Here is a 19,352-nt window from a genome sequence, read left to right as displayed (position 1 = left end):
GGTGCTGGAGGAATGGGTGCCATTGGGGGTCCTTCTGTGACCCCGGGAAACTGGGCAAGGGGCACCCTTGGTCGGGCGTGGCATTTGGGGTGGTTTCTCCGGAAGCGTCGCTGCCACCTGAGCAGAGCCTGAACCGGGTTCACCTGGCGGTTGGCAACAGTGCCATCGTGTGGCAGAGAGAAGCAAGGACAGTGGCTGAGGGGTCTGGTTCAGGGCCTCTTGGGGCTCGGATGGGGTCCCTCCCGTAGAGGGCGATTCCAGGGAAGTCTCGGACTTCCTGCTCATCTGATGGGTGTAAGTCCAAGCCGCGTTCCCCACCCAGAGGGACAAAATTAAAGATTCGTACCTCGAACCTGTGCACGGTTCATATTGGAAGGCAGAAGTAACCAGGGTCAGTTTTGACGCTAGGTGGTTTGTCTTTTGTTCATTTCCTTTGACAGACAAAAAAATCCCGCCTTATGTATACCTGGGCCAATGAGGTCACCAACTCCCTTTGAGGGAGACGGGTTGATCTGTGAAGACCTTCGGTGTGTCCGTCCAGGAGACGATTCGTTGGGCCCTCTGTGCTTGCTCCAGTCTGCCCACAGACTCCCTGTCAGCCTTGGATGTGGGAGACCACAGGCCCATCCCCTGTGACTCAGGCTCACAACTGAGGAATGAGTTAAATAACCACCCCTTACATTTGTAGGACACGTGTAAGTACCTTTATGCCCACTAGCAGATTCTGTTTTCACAGCCCCTCACAGACGGGACTTATGATACACACATTTTGCTGGCGAGAAACCAGCTAATAGATGAGGGTGGCTCACCCAAGGTCACCCTGCTGGTGTCACAAAGCACCCCAAAACTTTGTCTCTTAAAACAGCAAACATTTACTATCCCACACAGTTTCTGAGGGTCGGGAATCCAGGAGCAGCTTAGCTGGGTGGTTCTGGCTCAAGAACTGGCTGTGCCCAAGATGTTCACCAGGGTTGTGATCTCATCTGAAGGCCCAGCTGGGCTGGAGGATCCACTTCCAAGGTCACTCATGTGGCTGCAGGCAGAGAGCCTCAGTTCCTTGCCGTGTGGGCCTCTCCACAGGGCTGCTCACCATACCAGCTGCTTCCCCAGAGTGAGAGATCCAACTTTCAGTTGCTTTCAGCAAGAGTGATGGGGGTGGGGAGCAAAGGAGGTGCCACAGTGTCTTTTAGAGCCTGATCTCAGAGGTGCTGCACCGTCACTTCTGCCTCGTTCCGTTGGTCACACAGACCAAGCCTGGTTCAGTGTGGAGGGAGGCTACACAGGGTGTGGATACCAGGAGGTGGGGATCACTGGGGCTATCTTGGAGGTAGGCTCTCATGTCTCCCAGCCAGCACCTGCAGCCTCAGCCTTTGGCCCTTGGGACAGGATTGTTGGGGGCTTCTTTTGGGGTAGAGTTGCCAAATTTAGCAAATAAAAAGACAGGATTCCCAGTTAAGTTTGAATTTCAGATACACGACGACTAATTTTTTTGGTAAACGTATGTCCCGAATATTGCATGGAAGCCCTACTTTGGGGTGGAGAATAGGTGTCCAAGAGGGGACACGTCTTGGGGGAGGGCTGAGTTCTGGGGCTCTAGGATTGCGCATGTGACCTGAGGTTGATAAGCTGACCTCTGGTCTTTGTGGGTGCTGAGCCCAACACTTCCGGGTGGAAGTGTCCTGGTCGTCGGCTTCCCTGAGGGACCCAGACAGCATCACCAAGGCAGAAAGGGCTAGGGAAGGCCATTTTGCAACTCTGGCGGCCCCACCCCTGCTGAAAGCCTCCTTCCTTAGGAGCCCTGGAGAGGGAGGTGTCCCCACCTCAGCTCCAGGTGGGGCTTCAGAAGCTGCAGACTGAGGGGTAGTTGAGAGGAGGGTGGCTAGGGAGCAGGGAAGTGAAGGCACAGGATCCCACCTGCTCTAGCCTCACCCGGGGGACGGGGAGGCAAGAAGTGGCCTCTGCCTTCTGATTCCTCCCAGAGGGGTCCTAAAAGGCTGGCCTGAGTGGCATCCTCCCTGGCCCCTGAGCCAGCCCCCTTCCCCCCCGCCAAATTGTCCTGCCCTGACCGCCAGCTGATGTCCACTCTCAGACCTCCCCGGCAGCTCCTGTCTTCAGCTCCAGAGGACCGTGGTGGAGGAGTGGGGCGTCTCTCTTCCTTCCTTAATCTCAGGAAGGCCCAGCTCTTCCGGCCCCAGCCCTGCAGAAGCAGCTGGCCTCGAGTCTCAGGGCCAGAAGTTGGCCTTCCCAGGAAGGGCCTGTCCTCTCTCAGACATCCCTGTCCACGTGGCTACACCCGCCCCAAACCCGAAGCTGCCTGGGAGTTGGGCCAGCAGGGCAGAGCAGGCCTACCCTAGGTGAAGCGCTTATCTTCCTCACGGTAGGAGAAGGGGTCCCCGGGGAAGGGCTGAGCTGGGGGCTGGTTGTAGGCGCCCTGCAGGAAGATCCAGGCCGTGCCCACCGCCATGATGGGCGTCACCACGAACAGGCAGAGTCGGTCCACTGTGCGGGCCACTCGGTTCCAGCAGTCCTTTTCCTGGGGGCAGGGAGACGGAGACAGTGGGGGTGAGGAAGGGCCCCAAAGCACAGACCCACAGCCCAAGCTGGGGCCGGTGATGGAGGCACGGCCTCGGTGTATCTGCGGGGCTTGCGGTGGATGGGATGTGCTGGTGTGTGCCCAGCAGGGCCCAGGCCCCCCTGAAGTCAAGGCCTCTGTCTGTCCCTCCACACCCCACTGGAGGGCTCCAGGGACTGAAGAGGAGCTGGGGGTGCCTGGAGTCTCTCTCAGGGGGCTAAGGACAGTAAATCGTCCCCTCTCCTCCCTCTTCACCCCTCCCAGCTAGCCCCTACATGAACTGGAAAATGGTGCCCCTTTCTCAAGAGAGAAGTTTGAAAAGTTGTGTGATGCTGAACAACCACCTAAGTCTGCCTTTGAAATGTCTGAGTATGTCTGGAATATCAGACTTGGGGTTGAGCGGGGACAGGAAATGGTTGGCAGCCCGGACAAAGAAGGGACCCTAAGGGAGCTGTGTTCCTGGCCCAGCGTGCTGCTCTGGGGTTCTAGGCGGGGGCTGTCCCTCCCAGGGCGCCTGGAGTCTGCACCCACTGTGAACTCCTTCATCTAGGTGGGTTCGTGTCTCACGTGGAACCGAGCCCCCTTAAGACAGGATACACCCGATGTGTGGCAGGCCTGTGGCTACTCACCTCATTGTAATTGTTCTGGTCCCTCATGTGGTTGACGATGAAGTTGGCCCCATCCACGGCTGGCTTCAGCTCACTGAAGAGCTCCTGCTGGGCTTGCTCAGAGCCTGCTGGGGGCCGGCCTGTGGATACCAGGCCAGAGGAGGGCATGAGGCCTGGCCCCGGCCCACCTCCCACGGACGGGCCAAAGTCCCAGGCCACACGGGGACCCACGTGCGGTGGTGAGGCGCCGGGCCAGCCCATGCCGCTCCGACTGCTTCTCAAACATGAGGTCACTTCGGGACTTGAGCAAGAAGTACTCCTCGGCCTTGGAGATGTAGCCCAGGGAACTGCTTCTCCGGACGAGAGCCCCCGGGCTGGGCCCATCCTCTGCTGGGCGGGACATGTGTAGGAGTTTGGGCAGGGTCTCCAAGAAGAGCTGCGGCAGGTCAGGGGGGCACAGGAAAGCTATTTGACCGACATGGGTCACCTTCACACACCCAAGCGCCTGTGACCCTCTGCCCAGCTGCCCCAAAGTACTCCCGAGTCTGACGCTGTCATCCATTCTCCCGATCCCCCGTTGATGGACACTTAGGTTGCTTCCAACTCTCCCCATTACTAGCACAACTCATTTGTTGAAAATGAATTATATATGAACAACAAAAAAGTAAGAAAAATGCCCCGACTGCTGAGCTCTCTTCTTCAAATGGTAAAGATCAAGCAAGTTGCTAAGGCACCTTCACATCCCAGAACAGCTAGTGGCCCTGCAGCGGCTGAGAGGCAAGGACAGCCCCCTCCTGGGTACGCTGCCCCCACATTCCTCACTTTTTTTTTTTAATTAAAAAATTTTTATTTTATTTTTGAGAGACAGACGGAGCATGAGTGAGGGAGGGGCAAGAGACAGGGAGACACAGAATCCAAAGCAGGCTCCAGGCTCTGAGCTGTCAGCACAGAGCCCGACACGGGGCTCGAACCCACGGACCGTGAGATCATGACCTGAGCTGAAGTCGGCGCTCAACCGACTGAGCCACTCAGGCGTCCCCCTCACCTTCTTTTTTTAAATCAGGGTGTAGGGGCTCCTGGGTGGTTCAGTCGGTTAAGCGTCCAACTTCAGCTCAGGTCATGATCACATGGTCCGTGAGTTCGAGCCCCGTGTCGGGCTCTGTGCTGACCGCTCAGAGCCTGGAGCCTGCTTCAGATTCTGTGTCTCCCTCTCTCTCTGACCCTTCCCCATTCATGCTCTGTCTCTCTCTGTCTCAAAAATAAATAAACATTAAAAAAATTTAAAAAAAAATAATCAGGGTGTAACACATCCAGCAGACTGAGCAAATCTTTTTTTTTTTTTTTTTTTTCAACGTTTATTTATTTTTGGGACAGAGAGAGACAGAGCATGAACGGGGGAGGGGCAGAGAGAGAGGGAGACACAGAATCGGAAACAGGCTCCAGGCTCTGAGCCATCAGCCCAGAGCCCGATGCAGGGCTCGAACTCACGGACCGCGAGATCGTGACCTGGCTGAAGTCGGACGCTTAACCGACTGCGCCACCCAGGCGCCCCAGACTGAGCAAATCTTAAGTGTAGAGCCAGATGGAGTTTTACAGATGCATTCAACTGTGTAAACGCCACCCAGGTGAGATATCAACCCAACACCGTCCCAAGGGTTCCCTCGTGGCTCCTGCCGTCACTTCCTACCCACCCCCAGGGGTAACCACCATCCTGATTTCTATCACTGACGTCTGGCTGTTGCCTGACCTTGAACTTTCAGGAGAGAAAACTGTGCGGCCTGTGCTCTTTAGTGTCCGGCTCCTTCCAAGCCCCCGTGTGCTAGGAGAGCCGTCCACGCTGCGTGGGTGGCAGCACGTGGCGCTTCTGCACGGCTGGGTGGCACTCCCCTGTGTGAGCACGTTCTCCTGGAGAGGGACGGCCAGACAACCTCCAGCGTTTGGCCTAGGCCCCTCACCTTCTTGATCCCCTCAGACAGCACGTGGGTGCTGGGTGTGCGAAAGTGGATGTTGAGCACGATGACACAGATCACCACGACCATGGTCACCAGCACCATGCCGAAGAGCAGGAACCTGTAGGCACACACTCAGCCTGGAGCCCACGGGGCAGGGTGAGGCGTGCTGGGGGTGTTGGGGCGGGGGAGGGCGAGGGGTAGGGCGGGGTGGGTGAAGCGTGGCGTGGCATAGCCGTCACTCACTTGCCGATGAGGGGGATGGCCATGGACGTGGCGGGCAGCCGCTTGGAGATGAGCAGCAGGAAGACCGATTGGGCCAGGAGCACCGAGATGGCCATCGACGTCTTCTCGCCACCTGGGGGAGCCCGGACTTAGCTGCTACCTCTGGTCTTGACCCCAGCGGGTCTCACTGTGGCCCCCTCACCACCATTCGCGATGCCACGGTACCTTGATCGACATCATGGGCTTTGGAGCTAGGGCACCTAGCTCTTCCACTTACTGGCTGGGTGACCTTCGGCAAGTAGCCTAACCTCTCTGTGCCTCAGTTGTCTCAATGTTAAGTGTCGTGAGGACAAAGTGAGAGAGCGTGAAACGCTCCTCACTCTGCCAGGCGCTGGGCAAGCGCTCAGCGAACACCGGCTATCACTGTTGGCCAGCTCCCTGCCACGCAGCCCTCCCCAAATCACAGATCTGTGTGTCCCACCCTGTACAGAAAGCTCCGGGACATCCTCATAGCACCAATGATACCCTAACTCCTAGTCCTCCACTCAGAGACCCCAGCCGGGCACTGCCCAGCTCTTCCCACCTGAGGTCCTGAGCATGTGGTACTGTGGCCACTGTGGTCACAGGTCCCCAGCCCTGCCCCAGGGCCCCTTCTCTATCTGCCGGGTGCCCACCCACCCACCTCCAGCTCAAGCAGCGCCTCTTCCAGGAAAGCTTCCCCCATTTACTGCCCCTCAGCCTGTGCTCCTAGTTCTGTGGCTTCTACAGTCTCTGCCAGCAGCAGAGGCTAGATTGCGTTTGTCCCTGGGGCTCACTGTGCCTTGCTTACAGTAAGCATTTGAAACGATTCCGAAACCAAGCAAGCAAAGATTACACATGTCCTTCTAGAACCAGGTGAGCGTAGATTGCACGCTTCCATGCCTGGCTTCCTGGAGATCCCGTTTTCCACCCGCTCGTTCAAAGTGGACGGCCTTCTGTGTGTCAGGCCCATGGTCACACGTGGTGGCCAGGACAGACCTGTTTCTGTTCAGAGAGATGGTCTAGGGGTTCTCCCTAGGGTCCTGGGGAGGCCTGCTGTGAGCAGCAGAAGCAGGGTCCAAGGGGGACTGTCCATTTGGGGATATCGGACACGGTCACGAAACCCTCCCCTTGGCTGGCCACCCCCCCACCCATGCCTGGACCCTGGGCAGGGAGCCCCAGGAGTGGTGACCCCGTTGTGGCTCCTGGAGGAGGTGAGGGGAGGGCTGGGGAGGCCCATGAGCAGATGCCCTTGGGGACAGGGAGGGGCTGGGGCAGGCTCAGGCTCACTGTCAGCCGGCAGGTAGAAGACCAGGTTGATCATGAAGGAGATGAGCACGCAGGGCACCAGGATGTTGATGATGTAGAAGAGGGGCTTGCGGCGGATGATGAGGTAGAAGGTGACGTCCTGGTGGCCGGGACTGTCCAGCGGGACACTGGGGTCCACGTTGATCCTGGCTGGCCGGTGCACTATCTCCCACTCCCCGTTCTCTGAGGAGGGCAGGAGGACACCTCGGTGTCAGGCCAGGCAAGGGGGCTGGTTGGGGGGGCGGCGGGGAAGGACGGGGGGGGGGGGTGGGGGGGCTGGGTGGAGTGAGCCAGCCCGAGGGCGCGCGCAGAGGAGGGTTTAGGTTCTGATGGTGGGCGTCTTTCCCTGGGGCTTGGGAAGGAGGTTTCAATCTGCAAGGGGGAAATTCTGCCTTGGGAGTGTGGGGTTTTTTTTGTTTTGAAAATATAGAAGCTGAGGCTGTGTGTGGTTCAAACAAGGAGTCTTAGAGATAATGACGTGGTGAGAGTAAGACCAATGCCCCCGCCCCCAAACCCTGGTGATGTAGCCGCCTTGGGACCGGTGTGACATAGGTTTTCTCTGATGAACAGGGGTGTGTGGTGGGGGCCCCATAGAAGACCTGAGCCCGGTCATAGATAGGAGTGTGGGGCGTTGGCAGGGGGCAGCATACACAACATTAGGATCGGTGGCTAAAGCCGCAACCACGCCTCTGGGCTTCCTGGGAACAGAAGACTAACTACCCCCCTCATTTGTCAGTTACATCCATCCCTAGGGACCCTGTCCAGACCCAGGAGGGTCTTCTGGCCCGGGGCAGAGGAAGGGTGGGGCCAGTGTCTGTCCCTGCCTTTGGGACACGATCCCCTCCTGGGGATTTCTTTCCTTTCAATGTGCCAGATTTGCGTCGCTAAGTACGTCTGCGTGTGTTTCTCTGTGGGTCGGTATGTGTCTGCGCATCTGGGTCTCCCCGCCCGTCAGTGTGCCTGTATGTCCACGTTCCAGGTGTGTGTGTGCCCACGTGCATCTCTGGCGGGGAGGCGTTGGTGCGACCGTACCCACGGGTGTGCGTCTGAGGGGCCTGCCCACCCACCAGCTGCTACTCTCAGCACCTGTGAAACCCTCAGGGTCGATGATGATCCACTCCACGGGATAGGAGCGGCCCTCTTTCTCCTCCTGCTTCAGACTCAGGGTGATCTCCTTGGCCGTGTACTTGAGTGAACTGGGGAGGGCAGCGGGGAGAGGGTGGTCCTCAGCCACTGGCTGCGGCCACTGAGGGCGGAAAGGCCAGTACGGGAGGTTCACGGTCAGAGGCGCCCTTGTGGGTCTGGGGGAGCTCTAATCAGGACTGAGGGTGCCTCGAGCACCTCTCTCAGCCCCTGGCAGGGTGCCCGGGGGTGAGGGCTGCCTGGAGAAGTGGGTGCACCTGAACTTGAGGGAGCAGTTCTGCCAGTCGAAGGGGAAGTAGGTGACGGAGATGGGGCAAGAGGAGCGGAAGATGGCGGGCGGCAGCCAGTACACGTAGCCCGAAGGGTAGACGAGCACGTTGCAGGCGTAGGAAATCTGGAAGGAGCCGTCGTTGCTGAGGGACAAGGACAGAGGCCACCATGAATGCCAGCCAGCTGGGAGCTGGCAGAGTTGGGGGAGGCGGAGGGTCGAGGGGATGCCAGGGAGGGTTGTGGCTCAACTTGTTCTCCAGCACAATCTCTGGGAGCCACAGCATGTCAGGGGGCAGGCGCAGGACACTGATATTTCCAAATTCTTCAGCATCCCACTGCAGCCGGGGGTCCGTCCAGCCCTGGAACCCGAAAGGTATGTCAGCAGTCGGCTCTGCTGTTGTCCAGGCTCCCCCTGCTCTCCTCACTTCCCTGGGGGAACACTGGACAGGGTCTGGGAACTGTGACAAAAGAAGTTTGGGGGAGGTGGGTGCAGAGTTAGGACTCAGGTCCGTCACGTACAGCTGTGTAGAACGTACACTGCACAACAAAGGGAGCATATTTCATTGTGGACACAGAAGACTTACGTCTATATTACGAACTTCTGATGGATGGCAGAAGAGTGTTTTCTAATAAAATCAGAATACCGTGACAACCTTCCCATAGGTAAAGAATCCCAATTCACCGGAAGTCTCCATCTGAGCTTGTGGCTGTACAAGGTGGTGGGAAGGGCAGCTGGGCCTGTGGGTAGGAGCCAGCTCCTCCTGGAGGCCAGGAGGATCCCCTCCTGGAGATCCCTAAGCAGAAGGAAGCATGGGCCCTACACCCTCACCCCCCCGGCTGTGAGTGGGGTCGTCTCCTTACGTGCTCAATCCACACGTTAGTGGTGAGGGTCTCCTCAACTTCTTTCTGTAATCACACGAGAGCACTGTCCCCTAGGGCCCGCACTGCTCACCTGCACACATTCACCAGGCAGCTACTTCCTGCCACCCCCCGGAGGAAACCACGGCGATTGGCCTGACCAGACTCCTGGCCCAAGCACGCACATCAGGAGGGGCTGGGCAGACCAAGGAGCAGGGAGTGGACACCCCTGAAGTGTGTCATGGGTCTGATATGGGGCACACCCCAGAGCTGAAGCTGGAGGGGAAGGGGCATCGGCTCGAGGCCTGTGGGCAGCAGTGAACCTGGAGAATGCTGGAGCATGCTTCCCCGGGAGAGGAGCTACCACAGGAGCTACCAGGCTGGGACCTTGAGCTTCCTCCGTGGCCATCCCAGTCCAGGAGACAGCCAGGCCTCCAGGAAGCTGTCCCCGCCCTCGGGTCCCCAGCCCAGCCACAGAGGGGCCTCTCACCAGAGAGATGAGATTGGAGAGTGTGAGGGCCAGCGAGACCTCCACGCTCTCATCTTTGTGAGCCACAGGCCGGAGCTCCTTGTTGTAGCCCTTCTCTTCAAACAGGTGCCGAATCAGCCGCTCCTCCTCGTTCAGGCCCCAGCTGCCTGGAGAGGGACAGGAAGAGGGATGGGGTGCTGGGAGGGGGGACCGGGAAGGGGGCTGCCATGAAATCCTGCCAGGCCATGGGGCTGGGCTGAGCTGGGGGGATCCAACCACTCCCCAGGAAGGGGTCCTGGCGGTCAACCCCCTCCAGAGTTGGGGTGGGAGCTGGGCCTGATGCAGGGGAGGAGTCGGAGGGGACCACGCAGCAGGGACCCTGCGTGCAAGTCCTGAGGGACCCTTCAGGGCAGGGTGATGCCCACTCTTACCACACATGACCAGGGCAGCCAGCAGCCCCAGCGTTAACACCGGCCCCTCCATCCTGTCCCTCTGACTAGGTCTTGTGGTGGCCCCTCCAGTCTACAGGGCTGGGGAATGTGGGTGGGTAGGAGAGGGGACAGGTGCTGGGTTGGGAGGGGGTGGAGTGTGAAGGGAAGAGGCGGCCGGAAACGCAATCTGACACCTCTGGGCATGACTGCTGGGTAGAAAACCCAAGGCAGGTGACAAGGGGGTGGGGACAAGAACTGGCTGCTGGGCGGGAGCCCAAGGACATGAGGCAAAGATCCCAGGCTGGAATTCTCTGCAATTAGCGGTAGGGCTGGGGGCTGGGTAGGGGCCCTGGACACTGGGGGCAGTGCTGGTCAGTCATGCCTAGGGCAGTGGTGACACTCAGCTGTGGCTGTTTCTTGGGGGGGGGGGGCAGACAGTATGCTGAGCTGGGGGCTTAGCAGCCTCTCTCCAGTGTCTTTGTGACCTCCGCCAACTGCTTCTGGAGGCAGGGCCCTGTCTGGCCCTGTCTAACGTCCACCCATCCAGTTCCCAAGAAAGCTCCAGAGTCATCTGTGTAGGTCATAAATAATGTTTATTGAAGCAGCTGTGATTTTCCGATGGCACATCTGGGAAGATACACGGAAAGACACACGGACCCAGGTCCCCCGCCCCCCACACCCAGCCAACTGTGGCTGTGACAGTTTGTCATCATAGGAGCCCCTGGGAGCAGTAGGTCCTGACGGGGGGGTTAGGGGTCCAGATGTGGTTCATGGCCCCCGGGCCGAAGGAATCTGAGGGCTCGGTGGGTGGTGCCCCCCACTCTACCTTGCACCCATCTGGGGTCCCTCTGCCTCTGCCAGGGTGGCCAAGCGGAAGGCCTGCAGGGCCTGCACCAGTAACCGGGGAAGGCTACGGGCCATCGTGGCTGGCTCCAGGCCCACCAGGCCACCAAAGACCACATGCTGGCCCCCCAAGCCCGCCCGCACCCAGGCTCGGAAGAGGCCGGTCAGTGTCTTGGAGCCCAGATCTGCCAGGACCTGCAGAAGGAGAATCGGGGCTCACAACCTCACTGGGTCTCCCCCCTTGTGGCCCCCAGAAACTCTCACCCAGATCCATTCCCCTCCATAGCCCCCGATCCTGCACACTTCTGCTCACTTGGACCCCCCCACGACCCTTCCACTCACACCTTTCCCTCACAAGTTCCCATCCACCCCACCTAGCACCCAGCTTACACACAGCTGCCCTCCCCACCCTTTTCTCCCAAGACACCCCTGCCTCCACTGCAAGCTGCTGGCAGGTCCTCCCTCTTGCTGTGGAGGGTGCCCTTTCTGTCCCCCCTACCTACTAGGGCTGACCCAGGTCGGCTTCTGAGGCCACTGTGAGCGAATGTGGGAAGCCTGAGGACCTACCTCATGGAAGTCCATGGCCAAGTGCTCTGATGGGACCTGTAGGATCCAGGCATGGGTGCCTTGAAGGGTGGCCAACTTCTGTTGCAGCGTCTCCAACCCAGGGCAGCCTGAAGGAAGGGGAGAGGTCCCGGGAATAACAGAAAACTGACACCAGCAAGGAGCTGGGAGAGGGATTCCCACCAGGACCCCAGAATGGCCTCCCAGTGGGCAGATTTCTTCTCATGCTACACACGGGAAAACTGAGGTTCAGCAAATGGTCTCTGCTGACCCTGAGGGCGGCCCAAAGCCACAAGTGCCCCCAAAGAGTCATCCTCCCTGCTGCAGAGGGAGGGGTCGGGTGGGGAGAGCTAGTCTGCTGGTTGCCCCATGGGTGGGTAACCGCTTCCCAGAGCGGACCTTGGGAGAATCCCCGCAGGGTTGGCCGCCCTTGGCCGGCTACTCTCCCTGCAAAGGCCGGCAGGGGGCGCCCTTACCGTTCCCTTCCTTGCGCTGCTCTGGTCTCCGCTTCGGGAACCGCGCGCCTGCAGCCCGCGATCCTGGGGAGACGCGGGGTTAGGGGATCACCTCCGCCGCGCGGAGTCGGCGTGCGGGGGCTGGAATATGAAGGCACGGGGTACCTGGGTGTAGCCGCTGCTCGCGGGCAGGGTGCCTGGGAGGCTCTAGGAGCGACAGAGCGGAGCGAGCCAGGGCTGGGGCCAGACGCCGCATCCCTGGGCTCGGGCCGAGCAGGTCCTGAGCGCCCCGCAGCAGGCCCAGGAGGGTGTGCGCCAGCGAGCGCAGCTCTGCGGGCAGGACAAGCGTCCGGGCGGAGGTCAGACGTGGGCCAGGTCCCCTGCCCTCCCGGCCCGGCCCTGGGAACTGGACTGACCGCATCGCCTCCGGCGCTGCAGGCACTGCTGTTGCGCCAGACGCGCACAGGCGACCGCGGGCCCGGAGCACAGGCGGGAGTAGTAGGCGCACGGCGGGGCGGCGTCTGCCTGCGGCTCCGCGGGCGGGTCCCAGGCCAGAAGCTCCCGGCAGCTGGGTTCCCGGCTGGAGGGGATTGCTACAGGGGTCGACGGGGACCATCTCAGCCCTGGCTTTGGGGCCTAGCTTCCGCAGCCCTCCCCTGAAGGGAGACAGGCTTTCTTGACGCCCTAAGGGGCTGGGGGGCGGGCGGGGTGAAGATGGGCTTGTTCCAGGGCTGTTAGCGGGACACTTCGGGGAGGGGGGAATAGGAATAGGGGCGCTCACCGCTCATCTGCTCCTGGAGCCAGTCCTTGAACACGGCCACTCGAGTGTAGACTCCGGGCTTCCCTGGCTCTCCGCATCCGTCCCCCCAGGAGGTGACCCCGTACAGAACCTCCTTGGGGCGGGGGCCAGGCTCAGAACATGTCAGGGGGCCTCCGGAGTCACCCTGCGGGACCCGAGTCAAAAGAGAGGGTACTACATTGACCTGCCCCCTCCTATGCCAGCTTTACACTTGGCAGGCAGCTTTGAATTCTCCTGGGGTTACTTCTTGTACCCATTTTAGCAATGAGAACATAGAGGCTCAGACAAGTTGAATGACAGCCTGACTGTGGAAGGAAAGAGGCTGTTCTTTCCCTGGGGAACCAGGACCCTCCGGCACCCTCCAGTCAATCAGGGCTCATACCTGGCATGAGTCGATGCCCCCGGCCAGGTAGCCGGCACAGAGCATGCTGCTGGGGTGCAGCTCGGGCCCCAAGGCCCTTTTGCAGGTGTCAGCACTGAGCAGGGGCACTCGGGCCTCCCTGACCGCCTCAGCCTCAGGCCCGTCTACAGGGAAATGGTGGAGGGGGCTCAGGCCTTCAGGGCAGGAGTGTCGCTTCCGGGGGGGGGGGCCTCCCTCCCCCGCCCTGCCCTCCTTGATTCCTACCCCCCTGCAAGACCAGGCAGCATTTTGCGAAGCAAGGAAGTCAGATTCGCTACACCCCCGGCCTTCCCAAACTCCATCACCCCAGCACCCCATTCTTCCCACTCACACTCGCGCCTCACCCAGGCCCGGGCCTGCCCCATACCTTCGAAGAGGGCCCCCCAGCCCGCGATGGCGCAAGCCGTGCCGGCTGGGGGCTCCCGGGGCCCCTGGGGCAGGCACACAGGGCGCACGGCCCCTGCCCAGCTCACCGGCGTCCACAGCTGCACGAGGGCCAGGTCGTTGTGGAAGGTCCGCGGGTCAAACTGCGGAGGGGGTGACGGCGCAATATCAATGAAGCGTGGGGTGGGGGTGCCGTTCCCGACTCCGAGAGCCTGGGAACTGTCCTCTCACCTTGGGGTGGGGCAAGATGCGGTTCACCGGCACCTCCTCCGCTTGCTCCCCCCGGGGGCCCTCGGCCAGCGTCACCGTCCACAGAAGCTCGTTCTGGGCGCTGCGGGGAGAGCGGCGGGTGATACGCAGGACAAGGGTGCAGCGGGTCCCTTGGAGACCCTGCCCTCCGCCCACAGGCACCACCCAGCAAGCCCGCACGCCGGGTTCTTTCTCCGCTGTTACTCGCGGGGCAGGGAGGGTGGGCCAGGGCGAGGCGGCGGTCCCCAGGAGGCCCCCCGAGCCGGGCGGGTGGTCCCCTGATAGCTGCTCCCTGGCTGGGCGGCGTGGGCGCCTCGAGGCCCCGGAGCTGGGCAGGGCGGTGGCCGCCGCCAGGGGGCAGCAGAGACCGGCCCTCGCACGTGTCGCCCGCCCGACGACCCCGGAAGGAAGCATTGGACCAAGCGTTAGGGATCTGGGCTGGTCAGGGGCCTGGGGCCCAACGTACCCCGCGAAGCAGTGCGCCGCGGTGAGTACCCAGGACGCCGCCACCAGGACGCCGCCGCACAGAGGCTGCCCCCCGACTTGCAGCCTCACCAGCCAGGGCCAGGCCCCCGGGGGCGCAGCGCTACCTCCGACAATGCGGCCGTGGGCACGCGTCACGTTGACAGTGCTCGGGCGCCGCTCGCCACACGGCCCTAGAAAGGTGGCATCGGAGTCACAAGGGACAAGTCCTTGCCGCCCTGACCCTTGAGGCTCCTCCAGGGTTCACCCTGCCCTCAGCCCTAACCCCCTCGAGCCCTTTCAGCCTTACCTGGGGCGGCTGGATCCTGCGCCTGTGGCCTAGGACGCCCAGGTCCTGCTGAGACACAGACCTTTGAGCCTCACTGCTACCCTCCCACCTTCCTGCACCCCCGGCAGAGCCTGGGCCCTCTCCCTGCGCTGCCGCTCCCCTTCTGTTACTCCACCCCCCCCACCCCCCCCACCCCCCCCCACCCCCCCGCCAGCCGTCAGGGTCCGTTTCAGCAGCCATAAACTTCTCACTGTCCCTGCCCTCCTGCCTTGGCACGCGCTGTGCCCCATGCCTGGCATGCTCCTGCCTCTTGGAGAGACCTTCTTAAGCATCATCTCTGTTGTAGCCCCACCTAGTTTCTGTCTCCGAGAGGGAGTCAAGTCTGGAGGGAAGGGATGGGGTGGACAGGAGAACGGACGCAGGTAGTCAGTGCGAGCTCACCCGGGCACGGGACCGTGTGGTTGGCACAGCCTCTGCACTCGTGGAGTCTGTGCTGGATCTCCATTGCCACTCGATTTACTGCCCACTGGGCGCTCCTCTGGGCAGCCTGCAGCGCTTTCGTCCCCTGGGCTGACAGAGCTGCTGGGACAGAGGGTACAATCATGCATGGCTGGGGAAGGACCTCAGGCTCCAGCCCTGAGCCTGCCTTGGGAGACAGGGGGAAGCAGGTCAGACTCCAGGAGCACCGGGCAGAATGGGGAGGAGAGAGAGCCCCAGGGGCCTGAGGGCCCAGCGCTCGGAGCAGATGGTCCCAGATTCTCAACCCACTTGACCTGAGCTGGGCTGGAATCTTTAAAGAGGGACTTGCCTTAAACATCTTGAAGGAAAAACGGCACCTCAGAGGTAGAGACATCACAAAACTCAGGCTAACGGACAAAATACCTGTCACCGAGTTGCCTACCTTTGGGCCCAGATAGCCAAGGAGCTGCCCGCCTGGACCCCTTCCTCCTGCTAAACCCGGAACCTTCCCCAAAGCATACCCCTTGGCAGTGGCTGCCAGGTCCCCTTCCCTGTGCACCCTGGTCCTCCCCCTCCCTCTCCCACCCGTGCTGCCTCCGTTTCTGGCCCCTTCTCCCTGCAGGGTGGGCGGAGGGGGCCAAAGGCCTCAATGAGTGGGGGTGGCAAGGTCATGCTCGCCAGCCCCACCCCACTTCCTCTGAGCTCCTCCCACCTCTGCCGCCCCCTCAGAGCAGCCCGAGCTCACCTTGCAGGGTGCTGGGGGGCAGGCGCATGTACAGTGGGTGCCCAGCGACAGACGGTAGGTCTGGGAAGGGCAGCAGCAGCAGCAGCACAGGCAGCAGCATGGTGACCAATAGCCAGGACGAGCGACCCCGTCCTCTTTCCCCCTTGGAGTCTGCCCTCCAGGTGCTTATCCTTGGGTGTCTGCCTCCCACTGCCTTTCTGTTCCTGGGCCCTGAATTCGTGCCCCTCAAATCATCCGACTCTGTTCTCGTACATCAAAATCACCCGCTTCCCTCAGTCGGTCCCTCACCTGGCCCTTAACTCCCGGGAGCCCACAGGGGACTGGGGCTTGGGGGGCTATATAGAGGACAGGCTGGGGGGGTACTCGGGAGGGGGGCCAGGGCTGGGGGAGGGATCGGGATGGGGGCTCGACCCTCACCTTTGAAGTCCCACGGTCCCAGCTCTGAGGCCCCCCTTCTGTCAAAGGAACCCTTGTTTCTGCGGCTCCATCAAAGGGGCCTGGACAGGCCAGAAGAGCTGACAGTTGGGCTGGGGGCCAGGCAGAGGGGGGCTGGTGGGCAGGGGCTGGCCCTGTCTCCGAGGCTCGGATGGCGGGGGGAGTCCCATCTGCCTCTATTCCCTGAGGAGTTTAGGACTGTGCTGGGGGCACACACTCCTGGAGGGAGGAGGGCAGGGGGTGTGTGAGGGTCCTCGGCAGCCCCACCCCCTGAGGAGGTGCCCGAGCTCCCAGCCCCTGTGCCCCTAATTGCTTGGCAGCGTCTCTCCCCGATGTAGCCATTTCTAAAGATGATCAAAGCGCCCTAATTAGCGCCGTAATTGCTGCACTGGGGGTGGTGGGGTGGGAAGAGGCAAAGGCAGGCCCCGAGAGGAAGGCAGACATGAAAGGCCCCACCAGTGGCCCAGTTTGGGTAGGACCGGCCCCAGCAGCTTCTGACGCTCTCCCAGACCCCCTGCCCCTACACAGTGCTCGCTCGGCCTGTCCAGCATTGTTCTCAGTTGCTATGACCCTGATCTGGCCGGAGGGAATCTTCTGGAGTCTCACGGGAAGGGCCACAAACGAGCAGCTCTCCTGGGACCAAGCTCCCACCTGGGGCAGAGAGGAGGGGCCCTTCTGCCCCCACAGAATGTCCTGGGGCCCAGAAAAAGGATCTTGGCACCCCAATTCATGCCGGTGACCCAGGGTGACTTTGGCAGGCCTGGTGCCTTCCCAGACCAGATTCTGCCATGACGTTGCCCCTGTAACACAGTGTCCTGTCTTCTCCAGCCCTTTCTCCTTCTGCGCAGGTGAACAAGCCTCCGATCGGAACCTGCCTTGCTTCGTAAGACAGAGCCCCAGACCTGCAGAGATAGCCTTGAGCCAGGGGTCCCAGGGGTGATGGGTGAGATGCAGGGAAGGGGGGCAGCCAGTTCCAGCAGCTTCTCCAACTTCTTCCTTCTATGCCGCTGGCCAGCAGAGAATGTGCGTGGCCTCTTTTTCCTCTCTGAAACTCTCTTCCTCCTTGATCACCGAGATGTCCCATCATTTTGATTCTCCACTCCCCCCATCCTTGGGCGCTGGCCACAAAGAGGTTTCCACCCGCTGGAGCCCCACTGGAGGTTGCCACCCACCCAGTGTTGTGCTGGAGTTGCTCATGTTGGCTCTGGAGGGCTGAACATAGACGTCTCTTCCCAAGTCTGCACTGGGTGACATCATATTGGTAGCTTGAAACCAGCCACTGTGGGAGGATTTACACCACGGAAACCAGCACCCCGTACAAATCAGAGCCTCCCTGCCTTCCGCCCCGCAAGAGCCAGGTCAACATTACCCAGCACACCACTGGGGATGCCCCCTTCCCCTCCCCGTTACCACCGCACCTCATGAAGACAATCCCTCTGGTTCAGGAATGCCATGAAATAGTGTCTGAGTATGGGTTATTGTGAGTGAATATTATAAAGTTGGAAATTACTTGTATTCATCAGAACATCCATCTCAAGAGGGTGTATGCCTAGATAGGGGATACCTATCTTCTTTTTTTTTTAACTTTAAAAAAATGTTTATTTACTTTTGAGAGAGAGGGAGAGGGAGAGAGGGAGCTCAAGCAGGGGAGGGGCAGAGAGAGAGGGGGACACAGAATCCGAAGCAGGCTCCAGGCTCTGAGCTGTCAGCACAGAGCCCGACTGACTGGAATCAGTCAGTGGACTGATGTGGGGCTGGAATCCACAAACCTTGAGATCATGACCTGAGCCGAAGTCAGATGCTCAACTGACTAAGCCACCCACGATCCCTGGGGCTATCTACTTTCTTATCCACCATCTCCAAATTCTTGGCAGAGAGGGTGTTAACTCTCAACACAGCCTATACTTGAAGAAAGTGTCCAAAGCAAATGATCTGTGGTTCCAAGAAAGAGCCGCCAAGGTAGGGGACCCAGAAAGCAGAGAAGGTGGTTGGAAAGCCTCACAGGCCCCTGGGCGGAGAGGCCAATGCCGCCCTCGGAGCCGGCGTCCAAGCTGGAGAGATTAAGGCCTGGAGTGAGCTCCCCCCAAGACGGAGCCCCCTGTGGCCGCTCTCACTGGAGAATGCCACAAGGAGGGGTACGCTTTGTTGGCATTTGGCACCTTGGTCCCTCAGCCACTTGGATCCTGCCAAGGCCAGGCGGGCCAGGCCGGAGCCTTTGAGCCACCTCACCCCGCCCCCACCCCCGCCCCCCCTTCTGCCTCTGCTGGTCTTCAAGGACCGGTGGGAGGCCAAAAAAGACCAGAAGCTGCTGGTCTGTTTACTGCCTCTCCTGCCCCAGCGCCACTGCCAGAGAAAATTAGGGGCCTTACAGCACAGATGGTGATTCACTCAACCCCGCCGCCCTCTGCCGCTTCCTGCACCGCCCTCAACCCCCCCCCCCCCCACCAGCCAGGGCCCTCTCCTCTCCTCTCCTCTCCTCTCCTCTTCTCTCTTTCCCTGCCCTCCCCCCTCCCCTCTCCTCCCCTCCCCTCCCCTCCTCTCCCCTCTCCTCCCCTCCCCTCCCCTCCTCTCCCCTCTCCTCCCCTCCCCTCCCCTCTCCTCCCCTCCCCTCCCCTCCCCTCTCCTCCCCTCCCCTCCTCTGCCCTTCCCTCCGCTCTCCTCTCCTCCACGTATACCCCAAGTCTGGTCAGTTTCATCCACTTCCTCAGGTCGCCTCTTGAGAACCAGGTCGAAACCCACGTTTCGGGGCTCCTGGGTGGCGCAGTCGGTTGGGTGTCCGACTTCAGCCAGGTCACGATCTCGCGGTCCGTGAGTTCGAGCCCCGCGTCGGGCTCTGGGCTGATGGCTCAGAGCCTGGAGCCTGTTTCCGATTCTGTGTCTCCCTCTCTCTCTGCCCCTCCCCCATTCATGCTCTGTCTCTCTCTGTCCCAAAAATAAATAAACGTTGAAAAAAAAAATTAAAAAAAAAAAAAAAAAAAAGAAACCCACGTTTCGTGCAACTTTTTTATTACTGGTGACTGGTCCTCCTGGTCGTCCTCGGCCTCTTCCACTGGAATGGCCACCATCCCGACAGCGTGTCCTCTTCTCTGCCACATCCCCTCTGGCACCTTCTTCAGAGCAGTTGCTGCTCTGTTGCCGGCTGTCTGGTGGGGACTTGCCTGTCCCAAGGGGCTGGGTCTCCCACAGGCTAGTCGAGTGGCAGACCCTCCCAGACCTCCTTGTCACTGCAGGGCTCACGGCCGGGCCCTGTCAGACCCACATCCTCCCCAAAGGCCCTCGCCCACGTGCAGAGGAGAAGAGGTGGGGGCCGGTGGGGGAGAGCCTTGGGGACTGCACAGATTTGAGGGAGAGAGCATCTTCCCTCACGTCTGCAGCAGAGCTGGAAGGAAGGGCAGGGACCCCGGAAGGATGAAGGAA

At 60.7% G+C, this 19,352-nt stretch overlaps 2 protein-coding genes across 2 annotated transcripts; both read right to left on the bottom strand.

The window, feature by feature from the left end:
* Positions 1–690: 690 nt before the first annotated feature.
* CHRND (cholinergic receptor nicotinic delta subunit) lies at positions 691–10,403 on the bottom strand. The gene is made up of 13 exons (XM_025930436.2): positions 9,852–10,403; positions 9,442–9,587; positions 8,955–8,999; positions 8,343–8,452; positions 8,081–8,236; positions 7,767–7,876; positions 6,663–6,863; positions 5,376–5,487; positions 5,136–5,250; positions 3,412–3,616; positions 3,202–3,320; positions 2,355–2,533; positions 691–1,111 (listed from the first exon to the last, which is right to left on the bottom strand). Exons 1-13 carry the CDS (start codon positions 9,901–9,903, stop codon positions 1,087–1,089), a joined length of 1,575 nt encoding a protein of 524 aa, XP_025786221.2. The 5' UTR covers positions 9,904–10,403; the 3' UTR covers positions 691–1,086.
* Positions 10,404–10,425: 22 nt separating this feature from the next.
* On the bottom strand, positions 10,426–17,651 carry PRSS56 (serine protease 56). Its single transcript, XM_086719939.1, has 13 exons — positions 15,501–17,651; positions 14,738–14,875; positions 14,318–14,362; positions 14,012–14,201; positions 13,528–13,627; positions 13,280–13,439; positions 12,895–13,037; positions 12,495–12,657; positions 12,130–12,306; positions 11,879–12,043; positions 11,735–11,797; positions 11,262–11,368; positions 10,426–10,889 (listed from the first exon to the last, which is right to left on the bottom strand). The coding sequence occupies exons 1-13, from the start codon at positions 15,598–15,600 to the stop codon at positions 10,674–10,676; spliced, it is 1,767 nt and encodes a 588-aa protein (XP_086576065.1). The 5' UTR covers positions 15,601–17,651; the 3' UTR covers positions 10,426–10,673.
* Positions 17,652–19,352: the final 1,701 nt, after the last annotated feature.

This window comes from Puma concolor, chromosome C1 (genome assembly GCF_028749965.1).
Source record: "Puma concolor isolate L17-30 chromosome C1, mPumCon1.1.hap2, whole genome shotgun sequence".
NCBI classification, from domain to species: Eukaryota; Metazoa; Chordata; class Mammalia; order Carnivora; family Felidae; genus Puma; species Puma concolor.
The sequence above is the reverse complement of the archived record's forward strand: the minus strand, read 5'-3'. Positions and strand labels throughout refer to the sequence as shown.

Coding starts and splice junctions, on each gene's coding strand:
- CHRND (XM_025930436.2), bottom strand. CDS start 9,903: ATGGAGGGGCCGGTGTTAACGCTGGGGCTGCTGGCTGCCCTGGTCATG. Junction 8,237..8,342: donor GAGATTGTGCTGGAGAACAA/GTTGAGCCACAA, acceptor CTTGTCCCTCAG/CAACGACGGCTCCTTCCAGA. Junction 3,321..3,411: donor CCGGCGCCTCACCACCGCAC/GTGGGTCCCCGT, acceptor TGGTATCCACAG/GCCGGCCCCCAGCAGGCTCT.
- PRSS56 (XM_086719939.1), bottom strand. CDS start 15,600: ATGCTGCTGCCTGTGCTGCTGCTGCTGCTGCCCTTCCCAGACCTACCG. Junction 14,202..14,317: donor GCAGGATCCAGCCGCCCCAG/GTAAGGCTGAAA, acceptor CCACCTTTCTAG/GGCCGTGTGGCGAGCGGCGC. Junction 11,798..11,878: donor CGAGCAGCGGCTACACCCAG/GTACCCCGTGCC, acceptor GCGTCTCCCCAG/GATCGCGGGCTGCAGGCGCG.